General features: G+C 47.9%; 2 protein-coding genes across 2 annotated transcripts; both read left to right on the top strand.

Annotated features, from left to right (window-relative positions):
* The first annotated feature begins 5,217 nt into the window (after positions 1-5,217).
* Positions 5,218-5,818, top strand: Obp56h (Odorant-binding protein 56h). The gene is made up of 2 exons (XM_017237916.3): positions 5,218-5,306; positions 5,366-5,818. The coding sequence occupies exons 1-2, from the start codon at positions 5,253-5,255 to the stop codon at positions 5,714-5,716; spliced, it is 405 nt and encodes a 134-aa protein (XP_017093405.2). The 5' UTR covers positions 5,218-5,252; the 3' UTR covers positions 5,717-5,818.
* An 8,871-nt stretch (positions 5,819-14,689) lies between these two features.
* On the top strand, positions 14,690-19,683 carry Toll-7 (Toll-like receptor 7). The gene has a single exon (XM_017238278.3). The coding sequence runs from the start codon at positions 15,085-15,087 to the stop codon at positions 19,426-19,428; it is 4,344 nt and encodes a 1,447-aa protein (XP_017093767.2). The 5' UTR covers positions 14,690-15,084; the 3' UTR covers positions 19,429-19,683.
* Positions 19,684-20,769: the final 1,086 nt, after the last annotated feature.

Raw genomic sequence — 20,769 nt, 5'->3', positions numbered from 1 at the left:
TATTTTTTTTGGGGGCTAGGATGAAAAACCCCTTTGTCTTGTACTTTATGACCACGTAAGGGTCGACAGCTGTGTTTGTAACCAATTTGCTACTGTACAGCCAAAAAATACATACAATAAAACAAGGACCAAGGACCAAGGACTAGAGAGGACCAAGGGGGGAACCCCAAACCCAAAAAAATAAAAAAGAGGAGAAGAAAACATTCTTTACAGCCATGTAACTAAACTCCAACTACCTTCGATTCTGTTCGAGAGCATATTTTAAAGTTTTCATTTGCATTTCGATGTCGTGTTGGGGTTAAATGCAGGCCACCTTTCATAACCATTTGCACCTGTCCGGGGCTCTCGATCTCTCTAAGAACAACCAAGTAACAAGAGCCAGTCAATTAGGCAGCCAAAACAATGGCACTTTGGTACGAGGAGGATGGTCCAACCAAGCCCAGAGCATGGGCATCCGTATCATCAGTATCTGTATCTTTATCTGCATTGATTTGGCCGGGCCTTAATTTGATGGCTATCGTAGGGGATGGTATGGGCCCAGTCCTCCTGTCCTGTGGCATCTGCGTGCCTGAATTCTCAGGGAGGCCGAGAGAAGACGACTCTCAAAATTGCTTATCACAGTTGCACAATCAAAAAAACAAAAAGTAGAATCGCAATACGCACCAGCATAACGAGATACTCGTTCTGTGAGATACAAATGCGGGAGGGTGTTTGGGGGTCAAAGGAAGCCAAGTACGTGGCGTAGACAATCAGACGGTAATGTGTGCAAAACAAATCAAGCAACACTGAGTGATATAATCAGGCAGCCAGGGTTGCTTAAGAACTTTACCAAAAATGATGCAAGCCATCCAGCCATTCGACATTCAGATATGTAAGTGTATCCTCTGAATTCCCAAGTGTTGCAGTGGAAAATGGCAAAATCATGTTCCTTATTGAAATTGATGGAAGGCGTCTGGAATGCGGGGGAAAGAATTCATTATAGTTGTTATTAAAAATACCTATTGGGTGGGTAGCTTAGCTATATAGGGCTTTGAATGATTGATTAATCTCTTCTAGAACTCGCAGATCTTAATGTATCAAATCTATAATGTTTACTAAGACTACGACTAATATCAGTCTCACCCATCCCTAGATCTCTTTAACTCATCGTATAGACTATATTCAGAGCTACTGCGACGAAGGGCTTGTCAACAGGCCATCTTTGTCGCCGCGGGCACTGACACATGCAAGCACTGAGAGAAATTTCCAGGCTTAAAAATGGTTGAGGTTTTAGGTACTTCATTGCCTTGACTTGACCTTTTTTCAGTGTAGATATGAGCGTATGAGTTTGAAGCTGCAGGCGTCGTGGCTGTCTCCTTCTCACCATTTTTCATTTCATTGCGCCGCTGCACATGGCTGTCAACTGCCAGGCCCAGGAGAAGTGGCTCGAGACGCAGATGGAGATGGTGAAGGGCGATGGTATATGGTAGATGGTAGATGGAGGCGGAGATGAAAGCGGATTGGAACTGGAACTGGAGATGAAGATTGTAGTCTAAGCCGCCCGCTCGCTCAGCTGCACCAGCTTCTTTGGACCGAGTCCTTTTCGAATGAAAAGGAGTCGCGGCGGAGGCTTACGAAAAGTAGAGGGGGCCCATAAGGACGCGCGCCCGCATATCGATTTCAGCGCATTGTGCCCTGTTTGCATACAAATATCCTGAGGACATGTCACAGAGACGCACTGTGCATCCTGGCACACGTACGCATGTAAATTGTATTTGTGGATGTGCGTCTGTTGAGCTCCTCGCCCCGAAAGCCCAAACTTATGCCCGATCCTTTCAGCGACATCCTTGAGCTTCTTGTGCTTGATTTCATTTGCTCGGGCAATTGTCTTCGGCGGCGTCTGCCTCGACTTTATTTTTTCTGCCAAAAAAACTTCCACGCAAATTCGAATTCCTCGCTCTTTGGCAACTTGTCAGCCAGCCATTTATTCTTCTCACTGTTTTTCTTTTTTTTTTCAACAACTTTTCTGTAAAAAGCATTTAGGAGTTCGATCCGGGTGCATGTGCCGCGGCAGGACCTTTGTGCTTTTGTGCGTCGCGTTCTCGTTTTCACAGCCACAATGCCAAGACAGCGAATTGGCCCTCGCTTGTGCCTGTTTGTGACATTTGATGTTTAATTTCAATAACTCAGTTCGAAAGCATTTTGAATTTCCTCCTTTTTTCCTCCATTTTTCAGGGGGGGCTGCTGTGGAATTGACGGGTGTTAGTCCCCGATTCCAATTATAGCTGTCCAAAAAAAAAAAAAATTACACAAGACTTTACATGAGTGGGACTTCCCCAGAACTTTAATCAACCAGATTTTGAGATTGATTTAAATTTTAGATGATTTACGTTCCAGAACTGAACTGGATTTCCACTGGATTTATTTTCAAATTTCCTTTTTGGCTTCTCTGGCAAAGTGCATCTGGGTGGAGACCCCAGCCCCATGGCTATGCCCTCACAAACATGTTCAATATTATAATAAATGCCCGAAAATCCAATTACTTTACCACAATGCTGAAATATATTTTGATTTTGTGTACGGCCCCCCCATATGTCGATTTTCGGGCCGGGGCACTTGGCTTTTGTGGTCAGCAGCATTCGACCGCGTGGTGCAGCATTCAAAAAGCCGTAAACCGTAAAACGCAAGTTGCAGCAAACAAAGAACTCATGCGGCTTGCAATTGTGAAAGGTCAACATTCATTTTGGGGATTTTTCACTTTTCCTTTTTCTCGTTTTTCCCCCTTTCATTTGGCCCACAACGGCCCAGCGGGACATCGAAATTCGAAAAAGCCGAATCCGAATACCGGGGGAAGTGTGAAAATGCTAGATCCGCCGTCCATGGGGTTAGGGTCCGGTGGGGAAAACAACAAATTTCATTGACTGACTGCTGCTGGGAATTAATTGAGGCAGCTTGACAGCTGCTCTGAACCTTTCAACCCACCAACCTACCAACCTGAGTTGAGACTTAAAGCCAGAATTAAAGCCAGCAGGAGGCGCTTTGGAACAAAGTTGTCAGTTGGTCGTGTTGCCGGCTGTTAATGAGCATTCAACTGGCTAATTAATTTTATACATTTATTAAACTTTGCCCCTCTTCTGGCCAAAGAACCTAGGCAGCCACCAGGCCGCCCGCCCAGTCGGCATCCCACAAACTATTTACCATACAAATCTAATTTTATCAACTTTGTCTTCGGACGCTTAACTAGCTTCGGCCGTCTGACAGTTGTCTTGTGTCCCCGTCCTTTTCTGACTCTATTACCATTTCTCTGGTCCCTGTCCTCTGTCGCAAGGACCTTCGGCCCCTGCTCCTTCTGTCAAAACATTGTGACACAGTTCTGCTTTCTTACAATTTGCCCCGCTCTTTATTTAGCCACGTTTGCTACGGCTCGCGCCATTCTCTTGGCTCATTAACGTTGGCCTTTGTTTCGTCCTGTCATCGTTGTCCTGCTCGAGGTGGAGCAGCAGCAGGAAAAGCTGGAAAAGAGGAGCTCAGCTCAGGCTGAGGGTATCCTGTATCTATCGCCTTTGTGCGGTGGCCTTTGTAATTTATAAAAGTCCACCGAACGGACTCCAACTTCTCCGTTCATTGCTAATATCTGTCGGGTTGGCCAACTGGGATGGTTGGATTGGGTTGGGTTGGGGTGGGTTTAGCTCCTCGGGTTGGCATGTAAATCAGGTCAAAACAATGCAACTGACAGTTAATTGTCCTGGCTGGGAGGCTGCTCCTCCTAACCATTCACCCCTTGCCACAATGACACATTCAGGACTCGAACAGTTTTACTTCATTATTGGTTACTCAGCAATTCATTCAGAGGACACACCTTGTATCTGTAGATGTGTCCCTCCACATTGCCCTTTTTATGGCCATGTCCTTTGCTTATCCTTCGTCTGGCTGGCCTGACTAATGACAAGCACTAGTATCAGGCGACCAATTCGCCGGCTCTCCGTCGTCCTTTTGTAAGCCACAACGATTCGAGACTAGAGACTTGGCTCGAGAAGGACTAGTGTCCTTCGACAGGCATCTCCTCTTTTTGTTTTTATACCTCTATACCTCGGCGAAAAACCGAACTTATACAGGACTTACAGGAGGGGGGCGTGGCCAGGACACTGGGCTCCTGGACAGGTGCTCGGTTCCTCTTCCTCTATTTTTACAACAAAGGCATAAATTATTCCTGCTGTCAACATGGCTTCCTTGGTCCTGTAAATGGCAGTTGGCCTGCGAACTCGAGCTTATTGTTTGTCTATTGATTTGAATTTGCCCAGGAATTATGCAAGTTATTCCATATCTGTCGCTCTGCAAACAAATGCTTCTTGTATCACAGTGTCTGGAGTTGTGGGCGGGAGCTGGTCGGGATGTTTAATTGTTATGGATAGTCACAGCGGAATTGTGCAATCTGTAGCTTCGATTACCGATGTCTGCGGCTGACTATCAAGAATTTATTACAAATTCCATCGAAAAGTATAGTTTGCGGTGGGATTTTTAATGAAAAAGATTATCTCAAATGTAATATAAAGTTTGCCAAGTCATGAAACAATTAAATACTCTTGAATGAATAATTGCTTTCATCAAAATTAGATCACTATTAACAAAAGCAATGAGTAATGTGTGATTTGTAATTTAAATTTCATATTTATTTCTGGTTCTAAATCATTACAAAAAGACAATAATGCTTAGCTGAAAATATGTTAAAAGAGCTTTGCTAATTTGGTAAATTATTCAAAGGCCGACCTTCGGTGGGTGTCACCAGATTTGGCAATTTGTCCATGATTATGCCAGATTAAAAGCCTTCGAAAGTATCAAATGGGAGTTCTGGCCCGGTCGCAACCATTGCCATGCAAATCAATTGTCCAAGTGCGAATGGCCCGAACAATGGCCGAAAATTGTCAAACTCTGACCACAACTAAATACAATAAATGAATAACTGATTCGTTGTTGGGGCCAGAAACTAATTGCGACTAACTTTGCTGATTTCCCCCATACCCTCATCGAAATGGACTGATAATGGATGATAATTACACTCCAAAAAAATGGCATATTCTGCTCTGTGGCGTAATTGTATGCATTGTGCGTAATGAAATTTAGTTCCATCATGCAAAAAGTTAATTGCCATAATTGCATTTAGCCCATGAATCAGAATCAGGGCTTAGATTTCGCCCGATCTGGTATATAAGTGGCTGTTCTGGAAACAACTGGCCAACAGTAATCCGGAATAGATCCAGAAAACACAACTCACAATGAAGGCCGTTCTCCTCTGTGCTTCTCTGGCTGTTCTCCTGGCTGTTGGTCAGGTAAGACCCTATCCGTAGGGGTTACACTTCCCTCCATCTAACCTCTGGAATCTCTCTAGTGCGCTCCTGATTTTCGGCAAATTATGCAACAGTGCATGCAGGAGAACCAGGTGACTGAGGCGAATCTGAAGGACTTCATGGCCCAGGGAATGCAGGGCACTCCCAGCCAGAACCTCCAGTGCTACACAAAGTGCCTGATGGAGAAGCAGGGACACCTAGTCAACGGCCAGTTCAATGCCCAGGCTTTAATAAACACCCTGAAAGAGGTGCCTCAGTTTGCCGACAAGATGGACGAGATCACATCCGGCGTGAATGCCTGCAAGGACATCAAGGGCACCAACGACTGCGACACTGCCTTCAAGGTGACTATGTGCCTCAAGGAGCACAAGGCCATGCCAGGACATCACTAAGATGTTTCTCTTGTTTTTCTTCTATCTGAGATTGCCAAACTCAGATGGTGAATATTGTGTGAAAAAATAAAGTTGTTCAAGTTGCAGTAAAGCAAAAGCAAAGTATATGTTTTCAATCGATATGGCAAGGACTGGTGCGTCCAAATATTCTTAAACTAACCCAGAAACCCAGCTCAGATACCCACAATGATAGGCTAAGAACTGGCAGACAGTTACACTCCGTGATTTATCAACAAACTTGGCCCTCGGGATTCTGGGAAGCTGAGACCTGCATTGACAACCTGCTTCCTGCAAGCCACCACGGCGTTGCCTACGAAAATCATTTGTCAATTTTAATAAGTTTAAAATCAAGATAATTAAAAGAGCAGCAATACGAGACAACAAACTGGGTATGCTGGGATGACAGGATGCGGGGGGCAATGGGAATCCTTTCCTTTTCTTCGGAACACTGTGACACCAATTACCGCTAATAAATCATTTCACGTGTGAGATTCTTCCCCCAGTGCGCTCTCCACCTATGACTTTGGGTAACATATGAGTTGGGCTTAATGGGAAGGCAGCCGGGAAGGTGGAGGACCAAAAGGGTAGGGAATCCAGAGCCAATGTAACCGTAGAAGATGTAACATAAATCAACGCCGCAGCCTGCAATGGAAGAAGACAAACGCGGTTCATTGCACTTGTCTGACGGCATCGTCGATTCCCGGGGATTGGGATCGAGAGTCAAGCTGGACCTGGGGAGTAGTATTGGGTGTGAGAGTGAGGAACTATGGGGCCGGCAGGTTGACAAGCCCAGCGACATGAGACAACAAAATCTGTGCTGTTCTCTGCTGTTCCCTGCCCGTAAAAAGAAAGCCAAGAATTCTTTGAAGGACCAACCCAGTCCAGCCAGGCAATGACAATTTGAAAAAAGAATCCCGGCTTCTCGTTTGAATTGAAAGGTCGTAGTCGTAGTCGCCATCGTCTTCGCCTTCGCAGTAGGAGATGTAGATGAATCTGGAATTGGAGTTGGGAGACCTGGACCTGAAGCTGGTGCTGGAGCTGGAGATGGGGCGTTGGCATGGCAGCCACATGCATACAAATTTTACCCACTTCAAATTGTGCAGCCCGGCCATGCATATAATGGCTTGGCCTTTTATCAACTAACAAATACCAGGCAACAAAAAACTTACCAACGATGGATGACTACAGTTGCAGGCTGTAGGGTTTGGGTTTGAAGTTGGAGCTGGAGTTGCACTGGAAAACTCAATTTGAATATTGCTGGGCGAAACGAAACAGGCAAGAAGAGCCTTGGATGGGGGGTTCTCCAAGGCGAAGACGTTGGGCCACATGATGAAATGCAGTCAAGTTAAAAAGTGTCACTTGAGTTATGAGTTCATTGTTTGTAGTTGCCAAGAGACCAGACCAGACCAGACCTGGCCAGACGATGATGGAGCAGGCTTCTTTTCAATGGGAGAACCCTTTGAGCTTTCCAGCCTCGGATGACTAAGACGAAAATTATTATATAGACGGCGTAGTTTATGGCCAAGTCAATCTGGTGAAGACAATACATAGTTTCGATACGCTCTGCTTTTGGCCGGGTGGTTGGGTGGCTGGGTGGGTTGGGCTTAATTTGATCCTAGAACTCCGATAGCGACTCAGTGATAAGCTCTTCCGCCCAAAAGCCGCACAATTGTCACCCCAAAAAGAATATTTCTGTTTCTGGTCTATTTTCAACACTTGCTGGGTGGCATTATCGGACCCAACCGATCTCATTCGCCGATCCAGTGTCACAGATACGAGATATAATGGAATTGGAAGCATAGACACATTCATATGAAATGAGTTTCAATTTTGAAAAATTGCTTTTGGAATGGTTGTGTGAAAAACGGAAACGGAGTTTCCCTTTATGAGTTTTCCCCCTCTGCCGCTGCTCGACTGGTGTTTTTGTTTCCTCATTCCGAGGAGCGTGTGCCCAAATTAGAAGGCAAAGGAGGAGTTATTATCATCGGAGGGTATGAGGGGTTTCTCAACCGAATTTACGGCCCATAGTTGACACTTTAGTTGCACTATGGGTGAGTGTTGCACATTATGTGCGGGTGCACGTTTTCCCGCTCGGAAAAGTAACGGCAAACATTACCGCTCAAGATGCAGGGGCACGGCAATGGCAATGGATCGCAGAGAGATACCAGGTTCCCCTCGATCTTTCACATCACCCTCTCCGACCCGGACCCTAATACCCCTGATAAATTTACATATCCAAGAGTTTTATTGCTAAATCCTTATTATGTGGGAACTGGCCCAGTGTTGGCTCAGTTTTTCGGGAATTTAATTATCGGTTGCATGTCAACGCCTATTCGATACCTTCATTATGCCTCCGGGTGGCACAGTTCCTCCGCGGCTTTGTAATTAAGCGCGCCTAAATATACACTCTTTGTGAATTCTAATTTTAATGTCCGACCCTGTCTATTTTTGAGTATTTCTGGGTGTCTATTGTATTCGACATTTGGTTATAGAATACTAGGTAACACAGAATTTTTATTTAAATTACCCGGATGTTAACAATTTTGTGTCCATGGTCTCTGATCTGGTCCCAGTAGTGGCATTTGATTTATGAATATAATGTAAGGTTTGGTTTGAAAATAAGGGGTACCGCGTACTGTGTTGAGAGAATAGTCACCCAAATGAACCCAGTCTATATTCAAGTATATCTCTTCTCCATCAAAAAACAGCCCCAACTAAGGGTTTGGAACTAAGTTGTCAATCAAATTGTCGCTAGAGCCCCCAGCCCCACGGAAATTTATTAAATCGATACCGATACTTCGTCAAAATGGAAAGTGCCTGGCAGGGTAGGACAGGTATTATGAAATGGGAAATCCCCAGAATGACAGACAGTGGAAAGCCCCAGTGCAAACATTTGCCTTGATTGCATTACTAACCTTGGCAATGGAAAGGCAAGAACAAATATTTGAAAAAATCGAACATTTGTGGGAGGAAAGTGTATGGAATATGTGAGGAAAGTGGGTTGCATAAATTTATTGTTATTACGGGTGATTTTCTAAAATAATTAATAGGACTCTCTGTGGCTGTCACTAGCAGAAATTACAATTACAAGAACAGTTACATTCCTAACAATGGGAGGAAAAGGCCAAAAGCGGCCAAAAAGAGGGAGGGTGTCCGGCAATTGTGCATTTTGTCAATGGGAATTAAATTGGCAGTCGTCGACTCTCAGAATGTCAACTCACACCAGCACACCAGAACACCAACAGGAACTGACAGCTAGGCAGGGGGACGAGGGGGATGGATGTCTCAAAACGGCAGGATGTCAAAGTTCCTAAAAGGGACAAAGTCGGGTGGTTCAATTGTGGGCATGTTGAGCGGTATATAGTACGGATTCGATCGTTCAGTTGGCTGGCTATTCCCATCATTAGCGCCTGTACGTGTCAAATTGATGCTGTTATTGTTCTCCGTAGTAGTCCTGCATCCTGCAATCTCTATGTGTGTGTGTATATCCTGGCAATAGAATGGCCGTGAGTACTATTTGACATTTAGCTTAGCCGCGGGTGACAAATTTAATGGACGACGACTACGCACCACATCTTCCAAGGGTGCTATTGATTTTCTATCCTTGTGCCCATGGCCCAAATGAAATCCATTCAATTATTTGACTGTCTAATTACTGTTCTATATTCCAGACATTTGGCATAAATATTTGGTAAATACCACATAAACCCAGTAACTCCCAACAATGGCTCTCTCAGCTGGCATCATTTTGGCATCAGTGCTGGGATTTGAACCCTTTCATGAGGAGATATCTCTCCGTAATCCCCAAGTCTTATCGCTCAGGTCGTGACATCCCCATATCAGTATTCTACAAATTTTGGATTCACCAGAAGTCTTTCCACTTCGAACATAAATCAATTAGTTGTGGACACTTTTCCAGGCCGGAGCTCGGATCGAGCTCGTAAATAATGAATTTTGAAGCCCATACAGGTTTTGAATTGGTAAGTTCCATAGAATGCCTTACCTGGCGACCTGCTACGTGTCTTGGCCATATCTTAGATGCTTCAAGCTTCAAGTCTGAGCCTGAGCCTGCTGCTCTCATATAAATTATTTTTGATTGATGTGGCACGGCGAGACTGGAAGCACGTGCAACCAGCCGGGGCAGTCAGGCACTCAGGCGACTCTTTGAAATTCGTCAAACAACTCAAGCCCAAAAATATAACCAAAGGCGATGATGATTAAAATGCAACCAAGGTTACGTGTGGCGTCCAAGAAAACATAACTGACAATATAACAGAATACAAAAAAAATTGTTTTAATTGTCTTTGGATTTTTTCTTGCATAAGAAATACATATGATTTTTGAGTTCTTTGAATTAACGAGCCATGGACGTGCCCGGCATTTCTCCAGGCCTCCCCTCAGTAATTCTGAGTAATTTATTATTTCCCACTTTAGTTATGGATCAGAGACGGAGAGTAGTGTGTAGTGTAGTGTGTGGTTAGCCGTAAACTAGTTTAGTGACGCCTCGTAACTGTTCCTGGGAAAGCGGTCGCCAAGTGAAAATTCTAAATTCCTCCTCCTTGCCTTTCTTTCGAGTTGCACGTGTCTGGATTGAAGGCACGCTCTGGGGTCGCAACACCATCTCCCCCTGCCGAGTCCACTCTGCTTGATTGAAGTACAATTTCGGAGTTTGGGCTCTTAAAGTGCCATAAATGCGATTCCCCGGCAAACCCTTGACTATCTCTATCTAGTCGCCGCTTTTATTGGCCTGGTTCTTTCCGTATGTAATTGCTATTATTTCCACTGCTCGGTTCGGTCTAAGGTCTTCCAAGAATTATTACGGCCTGTACTTGCGGCTTTCCCGGGAATGGCTTTTAAGGGGGTTTTAATCATTGAATGCAATTTAATAGAGGTGCCCAGGTACTATTTTATGGAAGTTTATGGAGGACTTGTAAACAGCTGGCAGCGATTAATACGACTGATTAGAAAATATAATATATTATTCATAGGCCAGTTATTAAAGTTTATTCCTCTGGTATTTTTCCTCCTTATTTCGAGAAGCCTGGCCTGGTTCCTGGCATCCTTGGCAAGTGCTTTCCACCACCTGGCCATCCCGTGTTTCGATTCACACTTTCGCCATAGTCATCGCACGGATTCCCCGGAGACAAAAGGCTTAGAGTCCAGGCTCGGATTGCTCGGCGCTTGTTGAAGTTTAATTGGAAAACGCAAAATGCAATATTTGCTTACGCTCGAGCCAGGATTGGAAGTGCCAGGATTCGCAGGAGGAGCCAAGCACAATCAATAGATCAAAACTGCACATGAGGCGCCCGGCCTGTGCATCCAATTGCAATCATCGAGCGCTCGGCCAGGAGCTAGAAGGAGCAAGGAGCCGGCCCAGAACACACAAAATATGGCCCAACAAGCGCGAGCCACAAAAATCAAAAAAGGCTTAAACCAAAGGCGAGGCAAAGATGGCAAAAATCAACAGAAAACTGGCTCAGCAGCGGCCAGAGAATATCCAGGAATTGAACTAGGGATGGAAAATAGGAAGTTTCGAAAAAGATAAGATTCAAGATATTTCGCTGATATAGATGGATAGATACTATTGCTATCCTGTTGCATTTCTTTCTTATTTTTAAATAGAAAACTCTCTAGTTTAAGAGAATGGAGCACACATCCCTAACTTGAATCTGGAACCTGAGCGATGACTAAACAAAGTTAGACAAGATTGTGCTGCAAACAAAACAGAGGCAGCAAAAAGTGCAACTCGGCTGCATTGTTTGGTTCCCGATTGAAAAGGCAGAGACTCCATCTTCATAGTGGAGCCCCCCCCCTTTCTGGACCATGACTTGATGCCCATCCCACTCACCTGTTAGTGCCAGCTTGTTGGCACTGCCACTTCCACTTCCAGCTGAGTTGATCCAAGCCCGAGTTGCTCGGCGAGTTTTGCGAAACTTCTCTTGCTGGCCATGTTGTGATTGTGTGCGGCATAATTGCATGCGATTATGCTGCCCGCTCAGCTGTGCAATTTATATCATGGGAGCCATGGCCGAGGAGCTGTATCTGTATCTGAGCCTGAGAAGTTGGGTGCTGGAGCACTGGACCCACAGCAGCCTCGCCGTCAGACTTCACACTTGTCGGCAGCTGGCGGAGAACTGGAACTCCAACTGGAGAGGAAAGACCCAGGCGCTAAGACATCCTGTTATCGCACAAACAAAACAGAGTTAATACCCGGCCTACAGTGAAAGTTAAGTATAGTTTATTTCAAATAAAAATATTAACAAAATTGGACAACAAATTGTGACCTGGGGGGTGACTACCATTTCACTTTCCACCTTCATTGTTTTGCAAATGTGATTTGTTTATAAATCTGAGCTTTAAATGCATTGAAACTGCAAAAAGGAGTGACACATTCTAATACCAATTTGAACGCAAACGAGCCGTATAACGACCTGCATTTTGACCAACATTGATCCGATTAACTTGCTGGGCACAGTTTGTTGTCATGGGTGCAGTTTTTTTTTGTTTTCTCCCAACAACCCATCAATATATAGGAGAGTAGATGCAATTTGGAGAATTTCATCAATCAGGGCGATTTCATTTCGAATTTTTGCACTGGAAAACGATGCCGTTAATGAACAAAAAGGACACAAACGGGGAGTATCCTTTGTCAAAGCTGCATCAATTCCATGCGAATGTGTATTTGGGGTGGGGATTGGGGATTGGAGGCGGTTGGTATGCAAAAATAAAAGGCCAAAACAGCAAAAGCTGTTCCAGTGTGCGGTAACAGCTCCGATTGCCAATCCCCTGGGATCCGGGTAGTGCAGAGATCCTCTCTCTCCCGGACCTCGGTCCTAGTCCTGGCCTGGGCCAGCCTCGTCTGTCAATTTCAGCTGCTGTTGCTGCGGCTCCACAAAAATTTGTTTTTAGTTCAGTTTTTGGCCAGCAATCCTGTGTCCAGCCGGCATATTTTATATCAAACTCTGTGGCCGGTCCGAACGGCATTTGCCATTTGCACAATTTGTTTGCCAGCCTGCCCCTCTGCCACCCATATGACGGATTTTCCCCTTTTATATTTTTCAGAGACCCGATAACGGAGTGGTCTATTGGGGCAAAGTCCAGGGAAATCGCTTTTGGACGCCTTTTGTCGACACACTAATCGAAAAGTTTGTGCCTCGCCGCTCGTCGCACTTTAGTAATTAAACTTTGCCGACTCATTTTATTGCTGCTCTCTAATTATTTATGCATACATCAGAGCAACTGCACTCGAACTCGATTTACCACGCAATTTAATGCACATTTTAGAGTTCCTAGTATTGCGCACTATGTATTTAAAAACACAATAGCCGAGGCCTGATAGAGATATCCGCGGGATAACCTTTGCCCCGTCGGTCGGGCATAAATATTAAAAATAACATAAAGACATTTACTGGCAGGGCTTCATGGTGGCATCTCGGGCGATAAGAACTCCCTGATAAGTCTGGAAGAAGTCGGTAAAAATTATTGTGTATATGTCGGATCAGTAACGAAGCTGTACACCATCCCTTGGCCGGGGCAGTTCTTTAGCGAGTTAATGCCATTGTAAGTACAGGACCTCACTCCCAGGTCTCCTCATTCGATAACCGAGTGTGTCGACCGAGGACAGCAGTCCTGCTGTGGCAGAATGTGGCAGAATTTTGTGCGTTGTGGCTGCCCGGGGAAAAATAGTAAAATGAAAACAAGTTGAACAAGTTTCCGACACCTCGAGAAAACAATGTGCTGCTCTCGGTGTCTTGGTCTGCAAGTCACAGGCACTAACTTGGTTACGGGAGCCTGTGTCACTTTTTTTTTTTGGGGGAAAATAGGTATGGGATTTGGAGAGGAGATGCCTTGGACATTTGTTTCTGGCACTAGGACTCATGTGCCTCGGCCTCTTCTAATGAAAAAGTTCTTATGAATAATAAATGCATTAAAGAAACTTCCCCAAAACACAAACACAAGACACTACCCACCAAGTTTCATTTCGTTGAGAGGTGAAAGGTGAGAGGGCCCGAAAAGAATGTTTTATGGTTGGCATGGCCACCTCCAGGCAGCATTCATAAATATTACATTTTGCGTACGTAGCTCTAGAGGTGGCAAATGATTCACTCGACAGCGACGAGTTCTCCAGGCGGCCTTGGCCTCCCTGCCCCCCAACTCCCCCAACTCTAAGATACGTATGTATCTGTATCTTAAGTACCCGAATCGTCTAAACAAAAACTGCAGTCACGGCTTGCTCTTGTCCAAACAAAAGTGCACTATAAATAGCGCCAGCTCTAAATGCATCTCACGGATACTGGCAATGTGTTAAACATCTTTTAGCGTTGACAAAATCGCATGGCAGGCAACTGACTGATGCAGCTCGATTATCAGCTGCAGCTGCGGCAATTAGAAGACGCTGAGATGCGTCTCCCTGGGAAGTATCCGACGGATACGCAAGCGGCGCGTGTGAGTTAATGGCAACAATAACAAATCCATGGTACGGAGATGAGGAGATGAGAGGATGGGGCCATCTCAGAGATTGAGTGCAAGAGAGGGAAGTATTTTTTAATAATATTATTTAATTAGGAAACGAGGGAGTATTAATCTTTAAATCTTTTTATTTCTTAATCTAGATTGTAGATTATTTATATTTATGTTTGTTTTTGTCCATTAACCCTTTGTTGACCAAATGAATTTTATTCCCTATTGAATTTCAAGTTCCTATTTGCTCTTCGTCAATGTTTACATTTGATTCACAAATTCAGGCTGTGTATCTCACTCGAGGCACACTCTCTTTCACTCAAAACCCCCCCCGAGAGAAAGACTCTCTCTCTTCTCGTGGCACACTAGCGCCAATCGGCCCCTGTGCGGCGGTAAATGTAACTACCACTCGTATCTGTTCGTGCGAGAGCGAGAGAGGACAGCCCTCATGCGCAGTGCGAGATACAGAGTCGTATCTGCGAGATACTCCGCCAGAAAAGACGGAAAAGTCTGACAAACAGCGGCTCAACTGAATCGAAACTGGCAAACCAGAAAACAGTTCCAGTGCGAGTGCCGAACGGTTCGGACGTGTGGGCCACGCACAATCCAAGTCGCGATTCAGTCAGAAAAAGATACAAATATACAAAAGATACAAGATACAGTGAAAGAGAAATACGCCTATGAGAGCGAATGAAGCTATCCGAAATAAATTATAATGTGCGCTTAGTGCTAAAAAACCGACAAAAAAATAAAATTAAAAAAAAACAGTGGCTGGGAAAAATGTCAATTCGCGGTAACCGAGAGTGAAAATCCAAAAAAAAAAATAAAAATAAAAAACGCGAACTACACCCGAAATATCTGCCAGTTAAGGCTGTTCCCCTACCCCGACCGCACAAATCGCGCCAGCCATGGCGGCTTCAGCGCTACCGCTGCAGCTCCTTCTCGTCCTGGCCGTGTCCGGGCGACTGGCAGCCGGTGCCCTGGCGCCCAAGGAGAGCCAGGCCAGCCAGGAGTCCAACGCTAGCGCCATGTTGGGCGCCGGAACCGGAGCTGCCGCCACCGTATCGCTATCCGGCGACTACTCCTCGCTGCTGTCCAACACGGCGATCAGCTCGTCCGTCTCCTCGCCCGCCCCCGTGCCGGCCCACAGTGGACCGGCAAACCAGTGCTCCTGGTCCTACAACGGCACCAGCTCCGTACACTGCGCCCTCCGGCTGATTGAACGCCAGCCGGGACTGGACCTCCAGGGCGCCGATGGCAGCAGCCAGCTGACCATCCAGTGCAGCGACCTCTACCTCTTCGAGTCGTCCCTGCCGGTGGCCGTTTTCGCCAGACTGCAGACCCTGGAGGTGCTGCGGCTGGAGGCCTGCAAGCTGCTGCAGCTGCCCAACAACGCCTTCGAGGGACTGGCCACGCTCAAGTCGCTCCGACTGAGCACCCACAACAGTGAGTGGGGGCCCACGCGGTCGCTGGAGCTCTTCCCGGACTCGCTCGTCGGCCTCAAGCAGCTGACAGAGTTGGACTTGGGCGACAACAATTTGCGCCAGCTGCCCGCAGGCTTCCTGTGCCCAGTGGGCAACCTCCAGGTCCTGAATCTGACTCGCAACCGCATCCGCACCGCCGAACAGCTGGGCTTCGCGGACATGAACTGTGGCTCCGGATCGGGCAGTGCCGGCAGCGAGCTCCAGGTCCTGGACGCCAGCCACAACGAACTGAGGTCCATCAGCGAGAGCTGGGGCATTTCGCGCCTCAGGAGACTGCAACATCTTAACCTGGCGCACAACAACCTCTCGGAGCTGTCGGGCGAAGCCCTGGCCGGCCTGGCCTCGCTTCGGATTGTGAATCTAAGCAACAACCATCTGGAGACGCTGCCCGAGGGACTCTTCGCCGGCTCCAAGGAGCTGCGCGAGATTCATCTGCAGCACAACGAGCTGTACGAGCTGCCACGCGGCCTGTTCCACCGTCTGGAGCAGCTGCTGGTGGTGGACTTGTCGGGCAACCAACTGACCTCCAACCACGTGGACAACACCACCTTTGCGGGACTGATCCGGCTGATTGTCCTGAATCTGGCGCACAACGCCTTGACGCGGATCGATTATCGCACCTTCAAGGAGCTGTACTTCCTCCAGATCCTGAATCTGCGCAACAACTCGATTGGCCACATCGAGGACAACGCCTTCCTGCCGCTCTACAACCTGCACACCCTGAACCTGGCCGAGAATCGCCTCCACACCCTTGACGACAAGCTCTTCAACGGTCTGTACGTGCTGTCCAAGCTCACGCTGAACAACAACCTCATTAGCGTGGTGGAGCCGGCTGTGTTCAAGAACTGTTCCGACCTGAAGGAGCTGGACCTGAGCTCCAATCAGCTGAACGAAGTGCCGCGAGCCCTCCAGGACTTGGCCATGCTGCGCACCCTGGACCTGGGCGAGAACCAGATCCGCACCTTTGACAACCAGAGCTTCAAAAATCTCCACCAGCTTACGGGTCTGCGGTTGATTGACAACCAGATTGGAAACATCACGGTGGGCATGTTCCAGGATCTGCCGAGACTAAGTGTCCTCAATCTGGCCAAGAACCGCATCCAGAGCATCGAGCGCGGGTCCTTCGACAAGAACTTCGAGCTGGAAGCCATTCGTCTGGACAGGAACTTCCTCTCGGACATCAATGGCGTGTTTGCCACTTTGGTCTCCTTGCTGTGGCTCAATCTCTCCGAGAACCACTTGGTTTGGTTCGACTACGCCTTCATACCCTCGAACCTCAAGTGGCTGGATATCCACGGTAACTACATCGAAGCCCTGGGAAACTACTACAAGCTGCAGGAGGAGATTCGGGTAAAGACACTGGACGCCTCGCACAATCGCATCACAGAAATCGGACCCATGAGCATTCCCAACACCATTGAGCTTCTGTTCATCAACAACAACCTGATTGGAAACGTGCAGCCTAATGCCTTCGTGGACAAGGCGAACCTGGCCAGAGTGGATCTGTATGCCAACCAGCTGAGCAAGTTGCAGCTGCAGCAGCTCCGAGTGGCTCCGGTGGTGGCTCCGAAACCCCTGCCGGAGTTCTACCTTGGCGGCAATCCCTTCGAGTGCGACTGCACCATGGACTGGCTCCAGAGGATCAACAATCTGACCACGCGGCAGCATCCGCGCGTCATGGACATGGGCAACATCGAGTGCGTCATGCCCCATGCCCGGGGGGCTGCAGTGCGTCCGCTGAGTGCTCTGCGTCCCCAGGACTTCCTCTGCCGCTACGAGTCGCACTGCTTCGCCCTGTGCCACTGCTGTGACTTCGACGCCTGCGACTGCGAGATGACCTGCCCCACCAACTGCACCTGCTACCACGACCAGATCTGGTCCACCAACGTGGTGGACTGCGGTGGCCAGCAGACCACTGAGCTGCCCCGCCGCGTCCCCATGGACTCCAGCGTGGTGTATCTGGATGGAAACAACTTCCCCGTGTTGAAGAATCACGCATTTATCGGCCGGAAAAACCTGAGGGCTCTCTATGTGAATGGCAGCCAGGTGGCGGCCATCCAGAATCGCACCTTTGCCAGCCTGGCCTCGCTGCAGTTGCTCCACTTGGCGGACAACAAGATCCGCTCCCTTCACGGCTACGAGTTCGAGCAGCTGTCGGCTCTGCGGGAGCTATATCTGCAGAACAACCAACTGACCACCATTGAGAACGCCACCCTGGCCCCACTAGCCGCCCTGGAGCTGCTCCGCATCGATGGCAACCGCCTGGTCACCCTACCCATTTGGCAGCTCCATGCAGTTCACTTCGGTTCCCGATTGCGTTCCCTCAGCCTGGGAAAGAATCCGTGGAGCTGCCGATGCCAGTTCCTCCAGGCCCTCACCTCCTATGTGGCGGATAATGCCCTGATTGTGCAGGACGCCCAGGACATCTACTGCATGGCGCTAAGCTCCTCAAGCTCGCGAGGGAGCTCGAGCCTGGAAGATGGCTATGCCCAGGAGAGCGACATGGAGAAGCGGGAGCTGGACTTCAATGCCACTGGAGCTGCCTGCACGGACTACTACTCGGGAGGCTCGATGTTGCAGCACGGGATCCCCGAGTCCTATATCCCACTCCTGGCCGCTGCTCTGGCCCTGGTCTTTCTGCTGGTGGTCATCGCCATGGTCTTCGCCTTCCGAGAGTCCCTGAGGATCTGGCTGTTTGCCCACTACGGCGTCCGGGTGTTCGGACCTCGCTGCGAGGAGTCGGAGAAGCTATACGACGCCCTGCTTCTGCACTCGGCCAAGGATTCGGAGTTCGTGTGCCAGCACCTGGCCGCCCAGCTAGAAACGGGACGCCCACCATTGAGGGTGTGCCTGCAGCATCGCGACCTGGCCCACGACGCCACACACTACCAGCTGCTGGAAGCTACCAGGGTGTCCAGACGCGTTGTGATTCTGCTGACCCGCAACTTCCTCCAAACGGAATGGGCCCGATGCGAGTTGAGGCGATCTGTGCATGACGCCCTGAGGGGCAGGCCCCAAAAGCTGGTTATCATCGAGGAGCCGGAGGTAGCCTTCGAGGCAGAGAGCGACATCGAGCTGCTGCCGTATCTGAAGACCTCGGCGGTGCATCGCATCCGGCGCTCCGACCGGCACTTCTGGGAGAAGCTGCGCTACGCCCTGCCTGTGGACTATCCGACCTTCCGGGGAAACAACTACACCTTGGAGCTGGACCATCATCACAACCACGAGCGGGTGAAGCAGCCGGCCAGTCCCGGCCTGCTCTACCGCCAGGCTCCGCCGCCCGCCTACGACGGGGTGCCCCCCACCGCCCAGCAGCAACAGCAGCAGAATCCAGCAGCTCTGGAGCAGAACTACTCCACGGCCACCACGGCCACACCCAGTCCCAGGCCACAGAGGCGGGATGTCGGTCCCGGACCGGGAGTAGGTCCCGGAGCCGGAAGCCATCACCTGCGCGCCGAGTACTACCAGCACCATGGGATGCGTCCGCCCTCGGAGCACATATACTCCAGCATCGACTCGGACTACTCGACCCTGGACAACGAGCAACACATGCTGATGATGCCGGGCGGTCATCCGATGGAGGGCGCCCAGCGGGCCCAAACCTGGCGCCCAAAGAGGGAGCAGCTCCAGCAGCAGCATCCGCAGGTCCAGGCCGGAACCCTGGGCTCCAAGGCAAGCCAACAGCAACAACAACAGCAACAGCAGCAGCAGACAGGATCCGTGGCCGGACAGCAGCAAGGACCTCATGTCCAGGCTTATCTCGTGTAAGGGAGAGTGTCAGTGATTTCTTTAGGGACTGGTTCCTGTGCATAATTTTAATTACTAAAATATGTGTGCGCTAAGAGTAAGCTAAGAGAGAAAGGACGAGTAGTCGGCAGGGGGCAGGAGGTGGGTTTTAACGTTTGTTTATTTAGTGCAAAGTCATTTTAGAAGCACAAAACAAATGCAGATGTAGACGGAGATGTAGATGCAGATGCAGAGAGCGGATGCCGAGAAGGATGCTACAGAAACAGACCCACAAGATACATGATACTGGGGGCCAGAACAACTGACGAGGGCCATGTCAAGTGTGTATCTAGCAATGTACTACAATGCCATTTCAAAAGTTTTCAAACTTTTGCCACACACTGCAAACTAAGTTTACCAAGAGCCCCCTCTTAGTCCCCCCTCTCCCCAGCCACTCTGGGGCCGCAATCCCCACATGAACTTGCTCTTCGGCTGGCATTTGCTTAGCCTTAAATCGCTGGAGGGGAGAATTTGTGATAACTTTTTAATATGGTTTTAATCAGTTGGACTCGAGAGCTCGACTCTCTAAACTGGAAACTCTAAACTCGAAAGATTCGAAAATTTCACTCTCCTGACATGTGAAGCCGAAGGGCAGGTTCGTCTTCCGAATGCATTTGGAGGCTGTCTCGAAATTGATTGTTTAATGATTGACTTGATAATTGGAATTAATCCGAAATGGCATCCTCGACTAACTCAAAGTCCTGTTCTGTGTGTGTTTGTGTCCTGTGAGCATCAATTTGTAAATAGCCCTCCATGCCGTGTGTACTGCCCAGAACCTAGACTTAAACATACATAATAACGTACATACATACATATAGAAACTGGATCCATACATTTGCAAATTTGTAACCCCCCGGGGATAATTCAATAATCACATTCAAGTACACATGTAAATTCTGTATGCCACGGCGAGCCCGAAAATCGATAAATGCATTTATCAAGTAAACTGAATCTGAATCTGTATGTAAAAAGCATTAATAATTAGCTAGCTAGCCTGGGTAACTTCAATACTTACCACAATATAAACAGAAACAGTGAAAAAGCTCATTTTAAACACTTACGCTTACAAAAAACTAACGATAATTGTAATAAAAGTTTGGAATACTGGCAACTCGGCGTATACACAATATGCATAGCTAATTATATACATATACCATATACATACATATACATATATATATTCGTGGATATATCAATGTGCGTGTCTGCATGTACGTGACTGTGTAAACTAAACTGATATTAAAGAACTACTACGCATATATATAGTATAACATACACCAGAAAGTATATTAACAACTGCCTATAGAAAGTACTCGAGAGCAT

This window comes from Drosophila bipectinata, chromosome 2R, assembly GCF_030179905.1.
Source record: "Drosophila bipectinata strain 14024-0381.07 chromosome 2R, DbipHiC1v2, whole genome shotgun sequence".
Lineage (NCBI taxonomy): Eukaryota > Metazoa > Arthropoda > Insecta > Diptera > Drosophilidae > Drosophila > Drosophila bipectinata.
The sequence above is the reverse complement of the archived record's forward strand: the minus strand, read 5'-3'. Positions and strand labels throughout refer to the sequence as shown.

What these genes read in the sequence shown, in the direction of transcription:
- Obp56h (XM_017237916.3), top strand. Translation starts at nt 5,253, where the DNA reads ATGAAGGCCGTTCTCCTCTGTGCTTCTCTGGCTGTTCTCCTGGCTGTT. An exon ending in TTCTCCTGGCTGTTGGTCAG is followed by an intron (nt 5,307 to 5,365) that starts GTAAGACCCTAT and finishes GAATCTCTCTAG; the next exon opens with TGCGCTCCTGATTTTCGGCA.
- Toll-7 (XM_017238278.3), top strand. Translation starts at nt 15,085, where the DNA reads ATGGCGGCTTCAGCGCTACCGCTGCAGCTCCTTCTCGTCCTGGCCGTG.